The 25,039-nt window shown below is 40.4% G+C and overlaps 1 protein-coding gene across 1 annotated transcript in view; it reads right to left on the bottom strand.

Annotated features, from left to right (window-relative positions):
- LOC118113661 (vacuolar protein sorting-associated protein 13B-like) overlaps positions 1 to 25,039 on the bottom strand; it is a 311,783-nt gene that overhangs the window by 230,771 nt on the left and 55,973 nt on the right. The window contains exon 17 of the mRNA XM_035163589.2: positions 10,915 to 11,099. Within this exon, the coding sequence (XP_035019480.2) occupies positions 10,915 to 11,099 (185 nt within the window). The remainder of the gene's footprint in view (positions 1 to 10,914; positions 11,100 to 25,039) is intronic.

A 25,039-nucleotide genomic window follows, 5' to 3' on the forward strand; every position in this document is an offset into this window, starting at 1 on the left:
AAATGTTCCTCTTGATGTCCTCACTCAACTCAGAAATAAACCTTTGATGTAGTATAACAGAACTCTACAAAAACAACGGTAAATCTTTTTTAGTAATTTCCTGAAAGTTTTTCCTGAGTTTAGCCATTATCGTATTTTCATACCAGAAAAATAAGAAGCGTGTATGTTCAAGCTCATGGACAATGCATATACAGATACACACATATACACAGATAGACATTTGGGTTATTTGATGCTATCTAGTACCAGAGGGAAAGACAGAAATGACACAGGTACTATAAAAGCTACGCTCCCCTCTCCCAATGGATATAATAAAGCTTAAATACAAGGACCGCAGCAGATATTCGTCGATGTTATTGCCTCAGTGAACCTTAAAACACATGACCCATCTACCTTAGCCTCCATGCTAACGAGGTCCAGTGATGATTTGGCCTTTTTTGACAGTGCTGACAAAGACAAATGAACAGTGATGAGTAGGTTCCACACAGAGCAACTATTCCCTGGTTCCCTTATTCTTTGTAGTTAGGATGGAGATGTTAAAAGTGCAAACCAATCTGGAACACGACAAGGGCCATTCCCTCTACTCTGGTTGCTCTTTGATAAATGGCACTAGGGGTATCACTATAACATATCCCTCTTGCCCACACAGATGTCCTAAAGGGCACAGAACACCTGCTGGGGTGGTGGCTGTTGGGTGGGAGGACTCTGGACAATGTTTTGTCCAGCTGTTGGACTATAAAAACAAGTGGGGTACAAATGGAGAAAAAAAACTCATTGGTTGGTAGTTTGTAGCCTTGAGGAGGGGTATTCGGTATGTGTGTATTATTATGTAGTGAGTGTGTGTTACAGCCAGATGTATGTGTTGGTGCATTTCTGTGTGTGACTGAGTGAGTAAGTGAGTGAATGTGTGTGGTGCTGTTACTTGTCAAGCAAGGGCAGGTGCAAAGAGTACATAACCACACAGCTAGGGGCCAAAGGCTACAGCACTCCATCAAAGACTGAGAGGGCAGCCATGGGCAGCTGGATTTGCCATCCCGAACACTGAGAAGAGTGTGGAAATAAAATGAATTGAAGAAGGGATGTGAAGTCAGGCAATAAATGCTGAGGAATCGAAAGAAAAAGAAAGAAAGAATATAAAAAAATTGATGGGATATGGAGGCTGCCTTTTTGCTTCCTGCATACCTCAATATATGGCGTGCATATGTCTCAGTGTGTGTGTGTGTGTGTGTAGGACATCTGCAGACTTAAAAGCCATGCTTTACACATTCCAACATGTCCTGCCTTCAGTGCTTTGAAGAATAGTATGGGAAAATTGTCTTCCTATGATGTTGGAGCAGACAATTCTACATTTACAATGTTTGTGTTAGCCTACATTAACAAAACATTATGATAATAACCTCGAACCTCATTTTGATGAATAAGACAGGGTGTTCAAGTGAGAACATGGAAATGTTATAGTATAAAAAAAAGGAAAAGAGAATGTTACAAAGAGCTAATGCACAAGACTGGAGACTGAAGAAGATTTAAGTTTGTGACTTCTGCTAAAAAAAAACATTAAATCAGTGTTTTGATTCAAGTTACCACCCCAAACTGCATGAGACGTGAGAGCAGCATTCCGGTATTTTTTAGAAAACAGGTCCTTGGCATGTATTAATTCATTAGGTATCAGTTGTATATGTGATGACGATTGGATGAGGATGAACACAATAACCAAACCCTAAAGGGCAGGTAGACAGACAGAGACAAAGAGACCGTAAAGCGCGAAAAGTCTGGCAGTGGTCCCACAGCAGCTAGGGGGCGTATTCAAAAATAGGTGGACATTGACAAGTTGGGTAGACCAAAAGCAGCCAGCTGAGCCATTAAGTGCTGATGTAGAAACAATAACTGTCTCTCCCAAGTCAGGAGGGGCTGAAGTAGAAACAGTAAGTAGGAGCAGGAGGTCTGCTGGAACCTTGCCCAGTACTGACACATAGAAAAAATACAGACACATGCAGAGAGTGGGACAGGAAAACAGACAAGGTGAATGGTTTGTTCTGCAGTTAAAGCTGAGAACAGAGCAGCTCCGGCAGCAGACAAACACAAGATTGCAGGGAGACTTATCACTTTTAACAAAATCCAATTTTTATATGATCAGGACTTGATTCTGAGAGCAGACTTAAAGGGCAAACATAAAGGTAACTTAACAAGTACTTTAAAGGTATTCTGTTGGTTAAAGAAAACTTTAAATATTTTCATAGAAAACACACAAAACAGCCAATAAATAAAAGCAGTTATAGTTAATGTGGTATCCTGATGCTGGGCTAGGTTATAGTAATTGCAGGGAAACTCCACTTGCCATCAGGAAGAGATGCATTTCAGATTTCACGTAGCAGCAACAGCTGTTTCTAGATGAATGGTACAGCGACTGGACAGTTTACATAAGAAGTGATTGCTTCCATTGCTAAATGACCACAAAAACAGCAGACGAATGGCTTCTCATAGACTGTCGATATTTTGAACATAAGAACCCTCACAGTGAATGGACAGAGAGGGGGAGAGAGAGATAAATGCTTCCCCAAATGATGAAGCCCAGCCAAGCTGCTTCCAGCTCGCTGGGCAGAGGTTGTAGTGTAGTGGGGTGTGCAAGTGGTACACGCTGCCTATAAAGGTTGTGGTGTAAAGACAGTGATGGGGAGTAAGAGCTGCTGGTGGTGGAGGCTGGGGGTCTAATTTTCATGATTATCATCCCCTCCAGGTGCTAACTGTCTTTCTGTCTGCCCACTAAAGCAGTGACACATGTTCTCTGCACTTTCAAACCATGGTTCTCTCTGCCACTGAATTACCACAATTAAGGAGTCATCATGCGGAAGCAATTTGGCCAACACTAATGGGCCTAGGCAAAGGGGTTTGGAAGACAGTGGAGGGGTTGGGGGATGGGCCATGTGTAAAACAAGTGAGAAAGATGAGAGAGGGTAAGAGAAAAGGGGAGAGACAGATGTGCAAAGAGTCATGGCAAAACATGTGCTGTGACACAGAGCCACTTGTAAGAAGACAATTAGCCAGTGGTAAGATAGGCCATTAAAACACAGTTCTGTATAAAAGGGCCTGCCTCTCAATCTCCCATATCCCCAGCCTAATGCTACCCTGACAAATCTGTTTAGCATAAGAAACAGGGGCATTCTGACTTTGAAGTCGCAGCCAGGATGGAATGCCACTGTGGTTCCACCATGAGAGAGACGCCTGAAACTACAGACCACAACTAATGACGCTAAACCAGCCCCTCCATCACTGAAATGTAACTCTGGATTACTGCTTCTTCTCTTCGACTCTCAAGATCTCTGCACCTCTATAACTCACGCTTGCACTTTTTCTCAGGCTCCTCTAGCCTCATGGATGAGAACTAAAGAGAAACCGAGCCCAGCATTCTTGTTTGTCAATAATCTAAGAGATCAATATTTATGGGTCAGCGATGGGGTTGAATGCGAAGCCAAGAAGTGACTGGTGATTTGGTGCTGCTGAGGCACTTTAGTGGGGGTTACAATGCTCCGATGGGACAGTTGACTCACAGTAGGGAGCCAGCTGTGCAGGCACCAAATGACATAAACACAAACAGATTTATATAGGGTTGTCATTGATTCAAGGTTTTGTATCATTCACAGCAGTCTATGGGTGATGTGGAGCCCATGCTATATATAGTGTATTTTGTTTCATGTCTCACTGATGTTCATTGCTTTGGGTGCACATGAGATCTTAAAGTTATTAAAGATTGAATTACTTGTTTATTAAAAGGTTTCCTGATAACCCAACAGTTATTTGTTTCTCAGCATGACGAATATCTGTAAATGCTGACAATTCGCAAAATATATAACACAATAATTAATAACATACTACAACTGCACTCTGCATTGCATGGCATGTCTTCCTTGGTTTGTATAACACATTATGTGTTGATGACACACCTAGAATTGTTTACTGTGGTCACGTTTCATACACAATGACTGCTGGGGTAATTCATATCATATTTCAGGTTACACACCACACTAAATGACGAAAGCTTAATTTGACTTTGCTGTGCCCATGGCTGGCCAGCTAAGTAAACTGCCCTACTCAACTACCAACGAGGAGAAAAAAAATCCTTGGAACACTCAGTTGCACACTCCACTTTAAATATCATCTTTCCCCAGAAGCCAGTGGACACTGTGAGGAAAAGGGGAATAATGAATGGAAAATCATGGTGACAAACTGCAAGCCTGATGAGTTTTTGAAATCACCAACTATGAGAGGAGTTTGTGCGTACACAGTACACTGTGCAAAGTGTTTGTTGGAACAAACCATAGTCACTTGACATTTCTCTCATTCCATTAAACATATAAATATTAATGTAACCCAACAACTAATTGTGAGACAACACATCAAACTTTTCTTTTGTTTTAAATCCTCTGGCTTCTCTCATTTGCTCTGGAATGAAATGAGCGACAGATAAAGAGCAAAGAGCTTAGCAAAGACAAAGGAAAAGAGAAGGGTCTGAGTCTGGATTGACTTAAAACATCATCACAATCTGCCAGGAGTGGGGTGAGGACCGTCTGCATTGAAGTTTTCTTTGACAAGAATCGTCTCAAGTTCCATCCAAGATTTATTTATCAGCTCTCTAATGCTGACACAACGTGTTTTTCATGTTAGAAATAAGGTTGTGTATGGAAAAAATAGCCCTCTTTCTTTCCTTTTGCTCCTGCTTTCTTCCTACTCTGATGTCAATCCATGAAGCAGACAAGTAGACAGGCAGAAATTTCTCTCAAACCAATAACTTACCTCTTCAAAGAAGTATGGATACTTCAGTGAGGGGCCAGGCTACTCTGAAACAGACATCTCAGGGTTTTCATTAAGCTTCCCATCTCTTTACTGACATTTGTGACAACCACAAACCATAAAAAAGGCTCTTGTCCTTCCTTCTTTCACTTTCATTGTGGAACAATGAAAGGGAACTATCAAAATTTTCTTTCCGGGGTAAGTGTATGGACCCATTCTATGACAGGGCAAACCTGCAAATTCAGGGTGTGAGTAAGAAAACCGTGTCAACCAAAATCTGCACAGGAAAACACTGGAAAATTGAGCGGACCGCAACCTTGCCCGCTGAGTGTCATAGCCAGGACTGTGTTCCAATCAACTGCATTACAGGAAAGAGAGAAGCCCACCAAGAAAGGGAACAAGGAGGGAGAAAAGATAGACGGGTAAGTTCTGCAACCAGACAACATTAAATGCGCAGCATACCAGGCATCAGCTTATGGAGGTGACAGAGTGATATGAAAATGAACACTTTCTTCCCCTCCAATAACACAGAGCAATTACCGACACTTATTATGCCACAGCGTCACAGGGGGATTTGCGTCAAACCCATGCTCCTGAAGGCAGTTAGATCACAGGGCAGTGAACTGCTGGCCATGACAGGAGCAGCCTATTTCATGCAGTGCAAAAGTGCGTAAAAACTGTTGTTGACGTGGTCTTCTAGGAGACTGCATTTGTATCCAAGGAATGGGAGCTATCAGTGTGAAGAAAAGGATAAATAAGGCTCCCTGATGTAACCTTGAAGAGTCTTCTGTTGTTTTTCCACACTTTTCTCTATTTTCCAACCACTCTATCCCCCATTGTTTGTGTAGGGGGAACTTGTTAAAACAAAAGACTTGTTTTAATAACGATACTGTTATGAGAGCATAAGTCCCGTACTATTATTATTAACATGTTTCTAGTCGCTATGCAATGGGAGCATAAGCTCTCTGTATCCAAACATTCTTGTTGTCATTTGCCTTAAATGGGTTCCTATGTGAGTGCAGGAGTACATATCGGATTTGCGAAACTGGGAGCTAAGCATGCCTATGTGCAAATGCACCTGCGTGTCTCGTGTGTGTGTGTGTGTGTGTGTGTGTGTGTGTGTGTGTGTGTGTGTGTGTGTGTGTGTGTGTGTGTGTGTGTGTGTGTGTGCGTGCGCACGTGTGTACGTCTAGAACCTGACACTCAATTAGGTGCAAAAGCTGGATTTAATAAAGAGAACCAAAAGTCAGTTCTGTTTCTGGGCAGCAAGATTTCTCCATTTCTTTCTCTCTCTCACTTTTCACTTCACCCTTCATTTTCCTTCACTCTCTCATTTTTCATTCTTCTCATTATATTATTTACTCTCTCTTCCACTAACTGTTCTTTCCCTCCATATCTGTCAAGCTAAAGTTTAATGTCACAGCTCGTATATCACCCAGCAATCATCTGGAGCATGCCTGGTGACCACCACCAACCAACTTCTAGCCCCCGCCATCCTAGTTTAGACCACCATGGAGCTGTGTGGTCAGGAAACCAGCTGTGGTGGTAGCTGAATTAAGGCTGAGTCCATTAATGGTGGAAACACCAATTTTATGCTGATTTTAATTACCCTTTGTCTTTCCAAATACAGCCTTTCACAAGACGTTAAAACAGGGAAGCAAATGCAAGGACCAAAAATTGTGCTCAAGCCTTTCCAATCTATAGGGAAGTATTTAAATTACTTAGAGCAAGTAGCCCAGGTCATAGTTTCTGTTCAGCTTCCTTTGGCCAACTCGGTTGCAGATCCTGCACTGAGCCCATATTACATCATTTAGGGTGGCCAATGCTCAGGAAAAGCTTACTTTGTGAAAAACTAAGAAAAAAAACTTAAAACTGTCACTCTGATATAGCAGTGAAGTTTAAATAGATTTTCCTCAAGAAAAATTGTTTAATCCTTGTGTTTAAAAGGAATGAATTTGTGTGTCATCTGGGGGGTTTGCCATGTCATGGCTGCAAGGACACAACCAACACTTGCAATTGTTTGTAACTGTTTGATCAACGAGACAAAGAATCTCCAAGACAGGTTGTACTATCTGCAGGTTTAAGTGCACTCTGTGAATCATCACGGCGTACTGAACTATAAACACATCTGTTGAAATTGAAAGACTTACGTCCATTGGGGACGTGAGTGCATGAATCAAAATCCAATAAAGCTATCATCAACAGGCAAAAGATGAAGAATGCAATAAAAAACATACATATAACCTATTGCTCACTGCAATGTGCAGATTAGATTTGTTCAAAATGTAATTCACTTGGATCCATGATCAATGATCAAATTTGATTGTGAACATATATTTAAACGCTGAGTGAGAAAACTGGCAAGTAATAACCATCTATAAATATATAACAATGAAACAAGAGCTATGACTGTCAGCCATTATTCTGCAATTTATTGACACTGTTGTCAATAATATGTAAACCTCCAGATTTCTCTTGATTGGTTTTTGTACGCATTTTTTCTACATGATTCTGGAATAATGTAATCTGTAACAGAAACCAAGGAGAGGTAGTTCAAATGTGCGGAGCCACTGACTGTCCAAATAGTTATTAAGACAATGCGCTTAAGAGTGAGTAATGAACAAAATAGCTTTTTTAGAAACACAATCATCATACACTTATTGTGGTAGTGGTAGGAAGAATTACTTGCTGGTCCCTTCTTCTTTTGATGGTACTGGTACTACAATAATCCCTACTGCAAACCACGAAAAGATCCTAGAAATATAAACAGAGAAATGCTATAGGAAAGGAAGGCCACTACAATCACAGGAGAAGAGGAGGAAAAGAGGATTAGAGGAAAACGAATTAGACAAGACCAACAATGTATTCTAAAATACAGAGGAAAGAGAAAAAAAGGAGACAGAAAAGTGACAGATGGATAAAGTTGAATAAAATAAAATTAGGTTAGTACTATAGAACTGAGCAGATATGAAAGAGTAAAAGAAAAGAAAAAGAAAACAGGATATAAGAAAACAGCGTGTTAAATCAAAAAATGGTAGTAATGAAGCAGGGTATAGCTAAAGAGGTTTACGGTTAGGGGGCACATACTGTAAGAAGGAATGCACTAATGTGTGCACAAACACACCCCCCCTATGAACCCCTCTCCATTTTTACCAGACACCCAGAAACATAAAATTTGATATACTGTTTTCTGCAGAGCTCTCCAATAAAATACAACACTAGTGTGAGCTTCACTGGAATGTAAACGGAGAAAGCTGGAATAAAGCGTCACCACAGAAAATAACAAAATCAACGCTGTCCTACAGACAGTAGTTTGACAAACCAAGCTGTCAGGCAACAGACAGTGACTGACTGCCTGATTTCAAGAAATTAAGATTTTATGTTTTTTTTCTGATTTCCCTCATTCTTCTCTGGAATTGCAGACCAACAGAGACAATTTTGCATGTGCTGCTCACTGGATTGCTGCTTTAGCTGTCAGTGAGCAGCACAAACACAAAGTTTGACTAATCCTAGCAGCTGTGTTCCAGTCAGTTGTGATGATTTAAAGTCTCTGACTGACGCTTTAATCTAGGTTCACCAATTATTTTGAAAAACATTTTACAATCTGTCAGTCCTTTCAGATTAAGACCGAAGCTTTGTTATCTTAGTTATTCTGCCTTGCTGAATTAAAGAATTTTCTTTGGACAGGGAATAAAATGTCATACCCAAACGGCTCCCCCCCCAGAAGGACACTTACCATCTGTGTTATCAGCTAGACCTCAATATGAAACACCTTTCACTATTGAAAAGCCGTCTTACATCAAAAGGAATACAAAGGAGGAAAATTCCAAAAGGAATGAAAAAAGCACATGTTCAAAACTAACAGCTTTTGTTTGTCATGCTGAGTGTGTGTGCGGATGTCAGCTCTCTCCTGGCCATGGCCCCGTTGACTGCTGGCTGCAGACGCAAGAACAAACACAGAACTTACATCTGGATGCAAATCTGAATCTTGTGAACGTTTTCAAGACTTACAAACAGTTGCAGCCAGTCAGCCTGCAAAGTCACTCTGGAGAACAACCACTGTTACCACACACAGGGCCAAACAAATGGCACAGTGTCAGCAGTTTAACAGTCACGTCTCCCTATTTGTCTTTAGATAGATTGAAAGAATGTAAAATAAAGAGAACAGTCTCCAGTAAGATTTTCATCAGGAAATGTGATACTAAGGTCTTTATAGAAATCATACCAGGTAAGTCTAAGTTAAAGAAACAACTCACAGCAAAGCATGGAAGAGCAGTGAGTAGGAAGGCAGGTAGTTGGCAAAGAACAGCCTGCAACGCCCTAGTATGACGTTATGGTGTGGACACATTCACAGTGCCCACAGGAATCAAAATGATTCAGCAGGGTTGCACTGGGTGTGAGGCAGATACACCAGATACCACAACACTTTACATCTCTGTTAACTTTGCTCATTTCTCTTCTTTCAGCTCATCTTTTTCCATTCCTCCTTTACAATTAACCTGTCACAACAACCACTGAGAGGAACTGGAACAACTAACATCTTCCTGAAGGCCTATGAGTGTGACAATTTCAAAAGCCGATACAGCATAGACATCTTTGGTTATATCATCGGAATTATTGCTGCTTTTTTTCCAACTAAACATCTACTTACACAACACATCACCTATTCCCCTTCACTCTTTCCTTCTAAGCTCGAACTCTTTCCCCCAGTGCTCTTTATCTAACCTGCCAGCACATGAACCAGATGTTTCTCTATGTTACTAGTCAAGCACCATTCCAAGAGAAAGGCAGAGTGAGGAGAGAGGAATATTTGACTTCACTCCACGGGAGACCAGTTTCATAAATTTTGGCGGCTACACAACAGTGAAAAAGGTAGCTTGACTGGCTTGGCCGAAGGAGAATGTTGACGGCATACCAAACAACGTGATCCTAATGAGTTGGAAAATCCCTGGCCCTCCAGAGGACTGTCCAGATGCTACCGTCATGAGAAACGCTACTGTTTTATTGAATCTGGGCTCCCCTCCCTTTCTTTAACAAGGGGCAAAATTTATTATTTGACCATACAGGCATCCTAGGCGATATAAAGAATAAAACTGAGTTAATTTACCGTGGGCTGCAAGTCCTTTACCCCACAGCAGGCACAAGACAAGCTGATGTCAAAATGTCTGAACGAGTATATTAGAGACCTTGAGTTCTGGATGTGTTTGCATCAATGGTATAGAATCTATGAGCTACGGGCACAGTGTCTGGTTGACTTGTTCTGACTGAATGGTAGTCTATGATGTGCTGAGTCCTGAGAAACAACTATAAAGCTTTTCATGAGAGGGTCAAATCACTTCAAGCTCTAGCCAGTTTATATATCTCCTTTGAAAATGTACTGGTATGAACAACAAGCTTTAGTTTATATAGGACTAAACAAACAAAAAGTAGTAAATGTACTTAATGAGAAAAAGGAGATTTCAATAAATCATCTACTATGATAAACGTGTTAACATCTAATACAATGGTCTAAAAGAGACCAGATGATTTAGTCTGTTCTTTGTTCTATGACTTTTCATAGTCAAATACAGAACAAGCTGTTAAAAAACACAAGAATCTTGTGTGGTGTTTTTTTTTTTCTTGCCATAGAAGAATTATAATTGCTTCACTCAAATATCGACTGCATTATGAGAACAACTGAAAAAAAACCCACAAAGAGCCTATTGCAATGTTAAGCAATGATAAACACATGCACTGGAAAACAGCCTCTGCTCCTCTATGAGATGAACTCAATAACTTTCTCTTTAGACACCTACAGTATTCACTTGTCTGTTGGAAGGAAATCCAATGCAAAACCAAAAAGCATGGTGCAAGTGGAAGGGTCAGAGGTCATTTTACATGCAGACACATTAACTACACACTAGTCTCAAGCATACAAATGTGAATTTGAATGCTGTAAAGATATGTGGAGACCGTCTGTCTCACTGTTGTGTGGGCTTTCTGTTAGACAGCCATTAGGCTACGATTTCAGCAATTTTCAGCAGATTATTAACTTGGTCAGGTAAAAGAAATTCATGAAAATTGATGATTGTGTACAAGGGATTCTCAGTTAACTTCATATGGTGTATGTACATGTAGCATGGTGTTTACCTGGAGCTTTGTACACCTCATTGAGCAGGCTTTCGCTGAGTGTCAGTGGGGTTCCATTCGTCATGCTGTGTGTCCAACTCTGACAGATTGCTTGTAGCAAAAGCGTTTGGGCCCTTGTGGCCTGTACAGTGAAATGGGGAAGCTCGAAAATACACTCTGTGGTGGGGACCAAAGACCTTTTGCTCCTGCAAACAAAGGACAAGAGAGAGAAGAGGTAGTGGTTAGATAAAGCATAGTGGATAGAGTAAAGGAGACACAGAGTCAGGACACACAACAGTAATAAATAAAATAATCCACAAATCCATCAATATCACATCGCAGTATAAAACAGCCCGATAGCACAAAGGGCCAAATAGGTAGAACTACATTCCAACACCGAATTGAGAGCACTTAGTTCAAGCCAAGCTTTCCTTAGTTACTTGGCAGGTAGGCATAGTTTGCTTCTTTGCCACCGACCCTTCTCTCCCCTCTGTCCAAACTGTGATGATGATTTATGTGAAGATACATACAGCCCAGACACCAGACCCTGAAAATAATCTCTACGCATTTGACATTTCATCTGTCTCCAAGAGTGTAGAGAGAGAGTTTGTGTGTACTGATGAGTTGAGTGTTCAGGGGGATGAGGTAACAGCACAGTCAGATGGAGTCCTCCAGGCCCCTGTCTATCAGAACCTCAGTGGACCATGCTTCCATCTATCATCACAAACACACACGCAATCACACACACACACACACAATCACACAATCACACACACACACACACACACACACACACACACACACACACACACACACACACACACACACACACACACACACACACACACACACACACACACACACAGTTAAGGAGTTGAGGCTCCTTAGTTCTTAAGATCCCATCTATGACATCAGTACCAGCAGATCGAAGGATTTCCCAACACTCATACACACACTAACAAAGGCATGGCATTATACACAAGTGTAGAGATTGAGGAATTTGAGATTAGTAGTCATGGTGATGACTATTGATCTGATCTTTACTTCTCTCCTTCCCCTTGTCCCTCCCTCTGCGTCCTCAAGAAAAACCCACAGTGATCCCGAACTCTCGAAACATTACAAAACAAGCCTCCTTGGTTCCACTTATGTATTCTTCTTTGCTGTGCAGAGAGTTTGAGAGTACCCCCTCCCCAAATACACATGTATTATTTTGAAGGTTGCGGGTGGGGAGAGGGTATTCACTATAAACTGTAATGGAAGCCAAGAGGCACTGCCCTCTGAGTGGTACTTTTGATGAAAATAGAACCATGACTAATTCCAGGGATGGCTGCATCGTGTCAGGAACGAGCATCACAGTTCATTTAATCACACATCCATTTTGGTCTGGTCCCAGTTCAGAGTATGGGATATGTCACGGGGTCTTTCACTCTGCTCAGCAAATCTGTAATCGTTTAATTCCTCTGCTTCCCTCTCCTCTCCACGTCTCTTTATCTTTCCCTTTCTTCTGCTCCTGGGTGGTTCAGTAGGGTGACATGAGCTGTTAGCTGCTCACAGGCAGGTCCAGAGTTCTGAGCTGCCTGCTGTCTCGGGGGGACTAGTATGAGACAGAAAGTGAGTTTGATAAAGAGAGATGTAAGCGTGCAGAGAAAACAAAGGCAGTGAGCAAAAAAAGAAACTCCAGGGTCAAACTGACAGGGTCAATGAGTTTACCTTGATAGCACACATTTTGAATTACCAAGCAACATGTGGTGCATTTGGCACCATGGTGAACCATGCAATGTCATGCTTCTCTCCTATTAAAAATTACTACTGTTGTATTCTATACAGCAAGACATCAATCAAGTCGTTTTTCATGTGTGTTCTTGTGTTCAATTGCCTGCATGCCTGTGTGTGCGTGTTTGCATCTGTGTGTATGTTTGCACATCTGTGAGTGTGTGTGTGTGTCTTTGTACACTTCAGTGCTGAACAAAAGAAAGTGAAAGAGACCCAGCAACAACAATGTCCCCACATGCAGAGCAAATGTGCCGGCAAAGCCACTTCAATGGAAGGATTGGCAAGGGATGAAAGTTTGTTGGCTTATTCGAGTGTTTATAGCGTTTTAGGGGAGCTGTCATGTGCATGTGGTCGTCTAAAACTTTAATTATGCACCTGTTTTTATTATATTATGCCCAATTCTTTGCGGACAGCAACTGGAATCTTGGAGCTAAATGAGAAGCAGAAACTCTCATTAGGGTGTTTTGGGAATGCTGGATGGGAGGACAGCCAGGCGCTCATTGGATTTCATTAAGCATATGGCACAGTCAGTGTTTCTTGCTGCAACAAGGTAAACATCGTTCTGGCAGGCAACTCTCTCACTGTTACCTTGAGGGAAATAAGTGTCCAAGAGGTAAATAAAGCAGTACAAATACCTGTAGCATTAACAGCGGAAACAAATAACTACAAACACATATGCATGGGGCAACTAACAAAATGCCTTAAATTGCTACAGTGCAGTATCCACATTAGAAACAGAGTCTGTAGTCTAGGCAGCAAAACTCATTAAAGAATGCTTCTAGTCTCATAAAGTAGAGACCCACCAGAGTTGGGCCCACAATCCATTTTGGATCCTGGCTCATAATTTAGGGGATCAGTTCCTTGGCTTGAACTTTAGTGCCTCATTGAATAGGCAGTCTGTGAACTCACAGTAGTCCTTTAAGTCAATAACTTTTTCATTAGAACACAGAGGCCACCAGGAATATGTTAAGAGGAAATCAAAATTAGTCAAGAGTTATGAAAAAATAGGTGTTTCAGTTTCAGCGGATGAAATATGCTTTCCTCTGGTGTATTTCAACAACATTAGGCCTCATTTCCTGACCTGTCCCCTGCTGGTGCCATGACGGAGTGACGAAGAACTAGACTGGGGCTAGGACAGGCCAGTTGGCCTGACTTGCTGACTGCTTAGCTAGGTAACTGGCTGACAGGCTGGCACAAAGTCTTTCTGTGTCCAGTGTCCCTGTTAAAACTCAGGCAAAACAGGGCAAAGTGTTGTGCAGATGGCATGAGTCAGACTCATGAGTACCATAGCAGCTGTGGTGCTCTTTTCATAGTCTGTTTCCTCTATGTTCATGCTCAAATGTGGACATACTACAGGGACAGCAAATTATTTTTTGTAATTAAAATGACTGAGTGATATCTACAAGTAAGTAGACTTCACAGAGGTGACCTACAAAATATTTTGTTTCTTCCAAAATGGCTCAGAGCCTGATAATAATAAAATATTACTAATAAATTAAATTTATTGAGGGGGGACTCAGTTTGTTGTTTTTCAACACAACACACAATATGTCAATCCTGTATCCTTCATCGTGCCGCTCAACAAGTGACTGTGGCGACTTTCATGACACATGTCGATATCCACAGTACCTCCGTTCTGACACTTTGAAACAGCAAACAGGTGAAGCACAGTTGTCTGTTGTCTACACTGGCAGCATGTCTGCTGGTATATCTACTGTATTTTCTCGAACAAAAGTCGGGTTATGTTCTCAACTATTGCCAGGTCTCTACAATATGAAGACGTGCATCTTCCGTTCTTGCGATAACAATCAAAGCCTTGCTAAAAACAAATTAATTTATTCAGTCAACAGAAATGCTGGAGTGATTTTATTTTGAAACAGGTACAAGAAGTGTTGCAAAAATGTATGCTTGTGATGTATTTGACAGACAAACATTCCTCGTGGTTCACAACAGAATAGACAGTGAAAATGATCTTTCACCGGAGTTTTAATATTTATCTGTCGAATATGTCACAAACATACAAATTTGCAACACTTCATGTAGCCTACCCATTTCAAAGCACTCCAGCGTTTGTTGGCTGAATTCATTCATTTGTCTAAAAGAGGGTGTTATTGTTAAATATTTGCAGGGAGTGGAGGAGGCACAGCTTCATACTGTGTAGTACTGGTGTTTGAATACATAGGACTATTTTTATTCAAGGAAATACACTAGTCACAGCTTGGACTCCATTTAAATAACTGTGATTGTTGCTTTACAGAGGCCAAACACAAGCACAGAAATGAATACAGGCAAACTGTGCATGTGTGAAACTGCACACTGCGGGTAAACACTGTATCCAATTCTCTGGACTTTACCCGCAGGTTATGTTTGAAAACGGCTTGAAAGTGGGCAGAGATGTTGTTAGGGCATCATGCTTAAAGCTATAAGAGCCTTGAGTCTTGTGGACACTGAGGTGATGATGTCAGAAGCTCAAGATGCAGCAGCCATGGGAGGGATGTAAACAAGACTCTGTTGGGACCTACTATTGGTGAACAATATACGGACCGAGTTGTGTACCCAAAGTTTGACCACATGTCTACTTTGTACTGAAGACAAAGGAGAGCTTCCAGAACTCAGCCTCCTTGGGTCTTTCACCTGCCCTGAACCCAACTTTGGCTACTATTGGTTACTGTGTCCTTTAGGACCCATGAGGTCAACGAGCCTATAAACCACCCTCTCTCTCTCTTTCTTATCACTTCTCCTGGAGAAGTATCTCTCTCTCCTTTCCTACCTCTTCTCCTGGAAGAGTCATTTATATACTCTGCATGCCCTTTAATATGCTACCAATTCATAAATAAATATCAGCTATAGATGCACACTTTCATGGCACTAGAAATTGTTGGGAATGACCAATCAATTTTAGGCCAATAAACAATTTAATGAAAGCCAAAACAGATTTTATTATGAACATTCTCATACACTCTTTTGTAAACTAAGTAAACTAACTCTGGTACTGGTATAGTTGAAGATATTAATTGTGACAATAAATGATGAGGGCGTTACTTTCATAGTTATTTAATACATTTGGTCAATGTATTATTAAATCAAATTATTGTTGTCTATTACATTTCTTTTTTAATAAATGGAGTTTTAATATACTATGCATTTAGTTAAAAGGGTGTGGGTTTACATTTTGTAGGACAGCCGGGCCTTCATCAATTGTGCATATGCATGGTCTGAGGAAAGAACATATTGATGAATTCCAGATTTGTGCACCAAACGTTCGTACGCAAGGTTTGAGCACATATTTGTACGTACGCACTGTGAATTAGGCCCAATTAGAGTGTCTCTGGCAGGCTGCTACCCGTGATGGTGTGGAAGTGTCTATATGTTGAAGGAACATTACCAAATGGTTTACCAAATAGTTTACACAGCGTTTTAGAATACAAGCATGGAACCTGTGTGCACTTCTGTCATTACAAATATCCTGTACTGTAATAAAAAAATCCACAGGAACTGGAACATGCTACTCCAATAAAATTAAAAGTTAAAACAACTCCGAAAGATAATAATACACCAGACTCAAGATGGCAGAATAAAAATAAAAAAATCAACAAGATAGTTAATCACTTTTAACCATCTTCACAATGTGCTACTTTCTCTGGACTTTAACTTGTCTGACAGCAAGATCAATGTAATTCATTAGGGGCTGACATATTTGTCTAATAGATACAACAGATAGCCACCGTCTTCGGACCACTGATAAGTTATCTCTAGTTTCTACAAATCATTCACTGTCACACCCAATCTTAAGTAACCTATACAAACATTCCCCAACTGAAAAAAATCAACAAAATCCTTTACCACTATTGTTTCCAGGTTTTTTGAGTGTCTTTGGAGGGAATTGTTTGGAGAATGGAGGGAAGCAAAGACTGGCAGCTTGTACCGTTACTATTTTTCTCTCCTTATGGTGCAGACTGATGTGAAGTGTTGAAGAAATTCCCATCCCTCCAAGTCAAGGTCACTGACCCTTCTTGAAAATAACCAAAGTGAATTATGGGCTTCTCTCAAATCCCCTCTTTTATCTTACTACAAAAGACTCACTACAGTTTCTCACAAAACCTCCAAATGAACATTATAAATCATGCAAGAACCTCACACTGGTGGATGGGAAAACTTGTCATTTTACCACCTAAATGTCAACTGGAAGAAAGAAGAAGGAAATACTACCATTGAAGATTTGAGCAAAAAAAAATCAACCAAAAAAGGAAAATTGACGAGCTTGATGAAAAATTATTGAGACGTAAACAAGAATTGTCAGGACATGACATATCCCCTCCGGCACCCACCCAGCTGTCAAGTATTGAGAATTGGTGAAAAGCTAACAGTTTACCTTACATCCAGCAATACTGTTTACTATATGCTCCCACATAATGTGCCTGCGGAATATAAACTACTTACTATTCATTTATTATTATGTCTTGAAGTTTCTTATGATATATGTTTAAGTATTTTGTTTCATTGACTATAGATGGTCCATATCATTGGCTTGATGTGAAATGTACTAACAGCTGCAGCTGAGCATGATTTAAAAAACTGTAAATACTGTTTTCAATAGTAGCTCTAACTGACATACACCAATCAAACCTATTAGGAGGTAAAGAACAAAGGGGATCAATAAAGAGAATTTTCCAAGTTGAAGTAATATTAAATCAATGTTTCCAGCACACATATGACAGCCCTTTGAGTCACATTACTTGGAAAAAGTCAATCCACAGTAGAGATGCATCACAGTAGGCTCCTTGGCTTAAGAAATAGCTCCTGCCTCATTTTTTATTCTTTTGTTTTCTTTTCTATTCTTTTTACCTTCAGATATTGTGTTATCTTTACTTCACATTGCACTCTTTACACTGAGTTTTTCTTTATGTAAAACTATTCTTCTTCTAAAATGTACAATTAAGTGATTACAAGTTTATCTAATCTCCCAAACCCAATAATGACAACCACCTTCTAACCTAACTACCACAACTGTAAAGTATCTGTGCTGGAGCTGGGTATGAGATAGTGGGTGGTAGCGACTGTATTCCTGCCCACAGCTCAGAGTTTTGTGGTTCCCCAGGGTCAAAGGTGTTCCATGTGTGCATTTCTCAGTCATCAGTCCTTCACAGTCCCCACTCTTCATAGAGAGAAACACTTCACACACACTCTATCTCTCTCTCTCGCTCACACACACAAACACTTCTTCTCTTCCTCCCATCTGGAGCAACTTTGACCTAAAACACATTTGTGCACAACCTCGCACACGCACACACACACTGTCAGATGCATTCTCAGGAGAGGGCTTCATTACACAGGGATTACTACTAAGAAATGTTTTAATCAAGTTGTGCAGACAGCTGCAGACTGGAAGGCGAGAAAATGGCAATGACGTGGTTCATCAGGCGTTAAAGGAAAACACATCAAGAGGTCTGTGTGTGTGTGTGTGTGTGTGTGTGTGTGTGTGTGTGTGTGTGTGTGTAATGGTGTGTCTATGTGTGCATGTAGCTTCCTGCCTCTGTCCAACATGTCCAGCTGTGGAGTATATGCGGTTCCTTATAAGGACAAACAGAGATAATAGATCTCTGTCCAGAGACTACAGACCTAATGTCACATTTATACTTTCAGATTTTGCTGTAGGCTTTTTTATGCACCGTTGCCATAACAACAAATGTAGCACTCAACGGAAGCACCGGCTGTCCGTTATTTGGATCCAGATAAGTTGCTTTCAGAATTATTCTCCCAAGGCCTTTGACCTTCATGCAGATGGTCACTGACAGTAAGAATACAGACTCCAGTGAGTTTTCATTCCCCCAAGTTGCCTGGTTAAATAAAGCTTGGATTCATATTTTATCAGGCTGACAACAATGTTTCCTGTACCTCATTACCAACAGCAGATTGTTGCTTAAGCAGTGAAAATTGGATGAGCTTGTTTCTGGGAAGTGATAGAGCAGTGCTGAGGCCTGGTGGGGAGGAGAGGACAGTGGAATGCACACCACAGTAGATGATAATCCACTCAGAGCTGATAATCCATCTATCCTTCCTTATTTCCCACTGTTTTCCATCCCTCAAGCTTCAGTTCCTCAGATGACTAATTCAGGCATACATAGTCTTTCAGTCAACTGAAGCTGTTTGGGAATCTACTATCTTAACTTTCACCAATCCAATCCAAGTATATTTTATGGTATAGTTAAAATTCAGAGGATATTCTTGGGCAGCAAAAATATTGCCTCTTGAAAACATTACAGCCTATAATATATACTTAAGGGCTGAGTTAAAACCCATGTTGATTTAAGCTTCCAAATGACAGTTATAATCATATGGGAAAGTAAGATGCCTCTGCAGCAGAGTGACTATGATTTCTCTAGCACTGAGCATTTGAATAATGAAAGAATTACGTGGAAGCTTCCATTAGAACTGAAACGTCAATCACAAGTGTCTCATTCGCTGATGCAATTTCCTTAAAATTAGGTTTCTAAATACTTCCATTGATCTCTGTCAGCCATAAAACCAAATAAAACTGTCTGACACCAGATGTAGAGGAGAAGAAAATCTTTACCACAAAGTTGGCCAAAATACTGCGCCACAAAAAATATAATGTTATACCTTGCAGCCCACAGATCTTTGCACTGATTCAGAGTGAAAAGTGGAACAATATGACATCATATACCATTCCAGGCTTTTAATATACACCTGCTAATACATAAATCCTACTTGTGGCAGTGTGTGGCTACATAAATTCAGCTTAATAATGTAACTCTTTCTGAAAACAGTACCATGTTTCTTCAAATACAGCCAAAGGTCAAGTCCATGTGTTGCCTTGTTCAACAAAATAAATACTCTGCTGCTCTTAAAGCCTCCGAACTACAACTCACAGCTTAGCATGACCACAGTTTCCACACAATGATTTAAGGTCATCCAATTATCTTTAATCATAAAAGCTTTAACACTAGCTACACAGACATGTCAGATAAGAACTTAATGAGTGATGCAAGTGATTAGATCATTATAAATCAAAGTTGTTTGAGGGCCACAACAACTGATGCAGACGCTGTGTGTGTGTGTCATCTTTCACATAATGTGTCATATGTCAGACAACTGCAGATAGAAACTGACTTCTCCGACAGCCACTCTCAAATAAGTTTTCATAAGCCAAAATCATTATACCAGTTCAACTTGTTGATGATAATGCCTGCGAAAACTGTGAGTGGATTCATTTAACAGCCAACGTCAGTGTTCTCACCAATGAATGCTGTTCATGTAAATTTGACTTCAATCTCTGAGGTTCACTACTGAAGGGCACAGAAAGTATTTGTCCTCCTGCTCTTGGCTGTCCTTGGAGACATAGACCAGGAGCTGCTTGCTATGACTAACTATGAACAGGAGTAATGAGGCATTACAATCACACCAGAAGCCTCATGCCTCAGATGCCTAAAGCAGCGTTCATAAATCAAAGAAGTCTAGACTACTGGTCCAGACATGGTAATGGACTTCTTAACTTCCCATTAAAAAATCCTACAGGTGGTGCTAAAGTCTGAACTAACTATTAACAAGGCAATGGAGTTAGAGTCGACCAATAATTAGATATCAAGGGAAAACCAACATTCTTTTCTATTCAGAAACATTCACAAGGAAAGTCAGTTTTTTGTGCCTATATAACATGCACCTGTAATGCCACATGCTTTAGGAAATTATCCCCTCAGAAATAGCTGAGTGTGGAACAGAGGCTGCTAAAAACGCCACATAAAAGCTGGTGTGGGGCTAAATTATGGCCTGCAGTGCAACAAGTCACACTGTACTGCTGCTGGTTTGCTGGTGAGCCCCAGCCTTGGCTGTCAGGTGGCCCTGCATAAAGGATATATGGTGTGAGTGCATATATGTTCATGTGTCTGAGTAAGGTTTGGTTTTGGGGGGATCGATGCAGGTTGCACTTGTAAAAAAAAAAAAAACTCCTTAACGTCACCTTCTTCCCTCTCCCTGCCTTTCTGCAGGAACTGATTTTATCTGGGATAACAGGTTTAACAGCCAAGCCAGTTGAGGCTCTCTGTAGAGTCCCTGTGGGGTTGGTGGCCCCATACATTGCCTTTCATTAGGGATAAGTACAGCCTGATGCATCTCAGCTGTGCTTTAATTTACTGGGAAAGGAAAAAAGAAGAAGGAAAAAAGTTCATTTCTGAGGAGTTTGGCTTTTTGCAACAAAAAAAAAAGAAAAAAGACTGCTTGGTTAGTTCATGATAGCATGTACTAAGAGAGGAGAGTTTGATATTTTTCGACATTACATTAACATTACTAATGATTGTTTATGGTTAGCAGTACTTCAGAATCTACTGGTAGGAAAGGTATTAAATATGGTAATGGCACAGATATCTAGGCGTCCAATATATCATTCTAAATTATTATCCCTTGATTATATCTCTTGCACTCTTCTTTTGTCTTCAGTTTTAAAGATATTTTTGTGCACTACATCAGGAAGCAAAAGTTATGTGACTACACAAATGTGTAAATGGCCTTACATGAAACTGCTACAATGCCACATTACGATTGTTCAGAATTAGTAAATGATCAGTAAATGCCAATTTAAGAAAATAGTTCTTTGGCTGAGTTAGTGATGCTTTTTTTTGTTGAGAAATCGTATTTTAGTGTCTGGTTCCTACTGGAGGAATCTACCTCTACACCCCAACCGGGGATCTAGTGACAGTGAGTAAACATGCATCTAAGTTTACTGTTCAACAACAGTGAATACTCACTTGCAGTCGAATAATTACTGCAGTGATGCCTTGACACGGTGTCACAGGTGTCAGTCTCGCGAAGCAACACAATTACAGTGAGAACAACAAAATGACACATGGAAATGACACACAGGTTGTTGTTCAGTTTCCAGTGTCCAGTTTTTATTCAGACATTTCCACATTGACAAAACAAGGCTTGTATCACTACAGATAATCTACTCTTGAAATCTATTGCTGATATATTGGTTCGACTGCTCTGTTGTACAGTGACTTTTTTATTCCTTCAATATGAGAAACCACAAGTTAGAGTCTGTAATCACTCTGAAAAAATTATAATTTCTTAAAATTTCAATTTGCTTGAAAGTGAGAAAACAAAGTTAGTCTAACTGACTGCATCCAAGTTCTCACACACACATTTCTAAATGTGCAGTAAAAGACAAGGCTGGCAAGGAGAAGATGTCAAGGCAATTTACTTTCCCCAACAAAGGCCTCTTGCTGCCCACTGGGAGAAGCAGGAGCCTTTGTGGTGTGACTGAAGGAAACATGAGCTACAGTATACACTCCGGGCCAGCTCATCAGGAGAGGTGCTGGGTCTTCACAGACGCCCATGCCTCTCCATCGTGGCTGCATGGTGACAGAAATGTTTGTGTGTACATGTGTGCGCTTCAAAGAGAAAGAGTGTAAGAGAGAGAGAGAGTGGAGAACAGACGAGAGGGATGCAAAATGTGTGCATATGACATCACTTTCTCTACTTCCCTACTCAAAGCTACAGTCTTCTCTTCTGTCAGTCACAATTCCCCTTTAATTGAGTCCACAGTGAGACAAATCTAAAGCTACCTTTATACTGGTAATGGAAAAGCTGATCAGCATAAGAAAACTACTGAAGACTGACAGACCAACAGAAGACAGCTCTTATTTCTCTTATTTCTCTCTCCTTCAACTTCACTAAGGTTTCAGGCTTCCCCCTTTCTTTCATATTTCTTAAAAACTTCAAATGCTTGTTCAGCTTTGCTCAGTGTCTGCTCAGAGAACAAAACATCATGGAAAGGGGTGTTGTCGGAGTTACGTCAGCACTTAGGAGCAGTCCCAAAGCAAACATCAGTACAGTCAAATTAAATGCTACCACCTGGTGGAGTTCATCTTTTGGCTGCTCCAGTGACCCAGTGTGTCACTCTATGGGGCTCAGCTTTCAACAGACAGGAACCGATTGTCTGACTGTATGTGCGATCTGTAATACACTTGTGCTGCGAGTACTAAAAGGGAATCCAATGGCTAAAATATACTCAGAATAAAGTCGATTGAAACAAAGTATTTACTTGGGGATGATCCACATTCATACACAAAGAGCGCTATAGGAGACAAATCAGTTCATAATACTGTTTATGTACTACCATTGCTGGTTGTTACGCAGCCCCTCGATTGCTATTATATTTCTCTTAACCATTGTTTCTGTTTCTCTGTCAAACTTGCTCATCATCATTCCTCTGAGGGTAAACTGTCAGGTCGTGTTAATTAGATTTTGACTGAAGCAAAAAAACAGGTCAGGAAGCAAGGCAGCCTTACCTCCCGCTTAGACAGAGAGGGTCAAATATGAGTCACTCCAAGTCAGAAATGACAACTCCTAACCCTGCACAATGCACCCAGTCCCATTTTCATCTACAGGAAAGAGGCTGTTGAAAATGTGAAAAGTGGTTCTAACCTGTCCAAGAGTCGGAAACATCAAATTAAATGTAAACTGGGGATGAAGAAAATGAGACGAAGTTGGAATTATCATATTAAGGGCAGCAACATTATCTTACAAAAATAACATTTCCATATGTTTTAAGGTATGATCATAATGTCATCAAGTAGACTAACATCTCACACCAGGATAAGGTATCCTGATGCTAACTGTTACTGGACATGTGCATACTGTATTCCATCAGAGGTCTGCTTCCAACGAAGAAAAAAAAACACTTTCTTAATGTGTCACAGAGACTCTATGAGAGGTTGAGTATATTATTCGCAAGGACTGGTCCCAGCTGAAAGAAAATCTATGGAAGGGAATGGATCTGGAATGTTCTCTGGAGAAACATCTAGTGATGTCAGAAAGAAAAATAACATCCTTTTGACATCTGAACCCACTATATGAGGCAGGTATAGGGCTGAGAAGGGGGGGACTAAAGATCAAACAAGCAGCTAGCAGTCTCTTATTGGGTGAAGAGAACACGAGGAATCACATTCTGTACAAACTCACTCACATTCCAATTTTTGAATGAAGGTATTATGTTTCCCTATAAGCCACCTGACCACTGTACAGTATACACAATGTTTGCCAGGAGAAGAAGTCAGGAGATATCAAAACCATCGAAAGATATTAGACATGTTTCAATCTAAAATAATGGGTGGAAATCATATTCCCATGGCAGTACCTCTCGCACAGGTTTCCGGCCGTAAAAGAAGTGTGTGTGTGTGTGTGTGTGTGTGTGTGTGTGTGTGTGTGTGTGTGTGTGTGTGTGTGTGTGTGTGTGTGTGTGTGTGTGTGTGTGTGCACATCTCAGGATTTCAGAGTCATTTATTTGTTTCTCTACCTCCATTTAAAATCTTACTTTTAACTTTTAAATCTCTTAACGGACTGGCACCGTCTTACTTATCCGAACTTCTCTTTATGCACACTCCAGTTAGGGAACTGAGATCAGCCACTCAACTGCTCCTTGATAAACCTAAGACAAGGCTAGTGACCAGAGGTGATCGCGCCTTCGCAGTGCCGCCCCAAACCTGTGGATCAACCTACCACTTCACATTAGATCTGCCCCGTCTCTAACACACCTTAAATCACTACTAAAAACACACCTGTTCTCCCAGGCTTTCTCCTCGAGTTGAGTACGTTTTATCGCAGCTGATTTTATTTATCTTATCGTATATCTATATATATTTTTTATTTTTATTTTTATTATTTTACATTTGTAATGTATTTTATTTGTATTACTTGTACTAGGATGTATTACGTTTTACTGTCCTTTTGTTGTACCATTACACCTGTAAAGCACTTTGGTCAACCAAGTTGTTTTAAATGTGCTATATAAATAAAATTGACATTGACAAAGGTTGATTCAGTGTGCAGAGGGCAAACTGAGGAAGCTACTATAAAGAAGTACACTCAACAGAGCCATTCAGTACATAGGCACCTTTATATAACAGCAGAGGTGTACAGATTTTTATGTACAGCCATACTGTAAACTTACTGTGACACAATTTATCATCTGAAATAGTTTTTCCATTTTTTATTTCTCTTGATTCATGCTACCAAACTTTATTCTCATTCACTGCACCTGCAGTCTTACAGTACTGTCCTTTGTAAAGTTTCCCCATCATCCTCTCATCTTTCATCTACTAATCTTCCATATTTTCATCTATTCTGCTACTCAAGTTGTCCCCTTTTTCTTCTTTCGATTCTGTCTGCAATTATCTGCTTTTAAATCCTCCATTTGTCCAACTGTTCCACCTCCAACTTCTTTTCATGTCCTGTCGTCAACTCCAAACCTTTTTTCACCTCTTAAAAGTTTTTCATGTGTTTCAAACGTGTGAGAAATTGTTGGAGTTGTTACCCAACGACTCTGTTTTCCCCAGTGACTGCTGAAGAAATGTCT

Source organism: Hippoglossus stenolepis, chromosome 8 (assembly GCF_022539355.2).
Source record: "Hippoglossus stenolepis isolate QCI-W04-F060 chromosome 8, HSTE1.2, whole genome shotgun sequence".
In the NCBI taxonomy this organism is placed as follows: Eukaryota; Metazoa; Chordata; class Actinopteri; order Pleuronectiformes; family Pleuronectidae; genus Hippoglossus; species Hippoglossus stenolepis.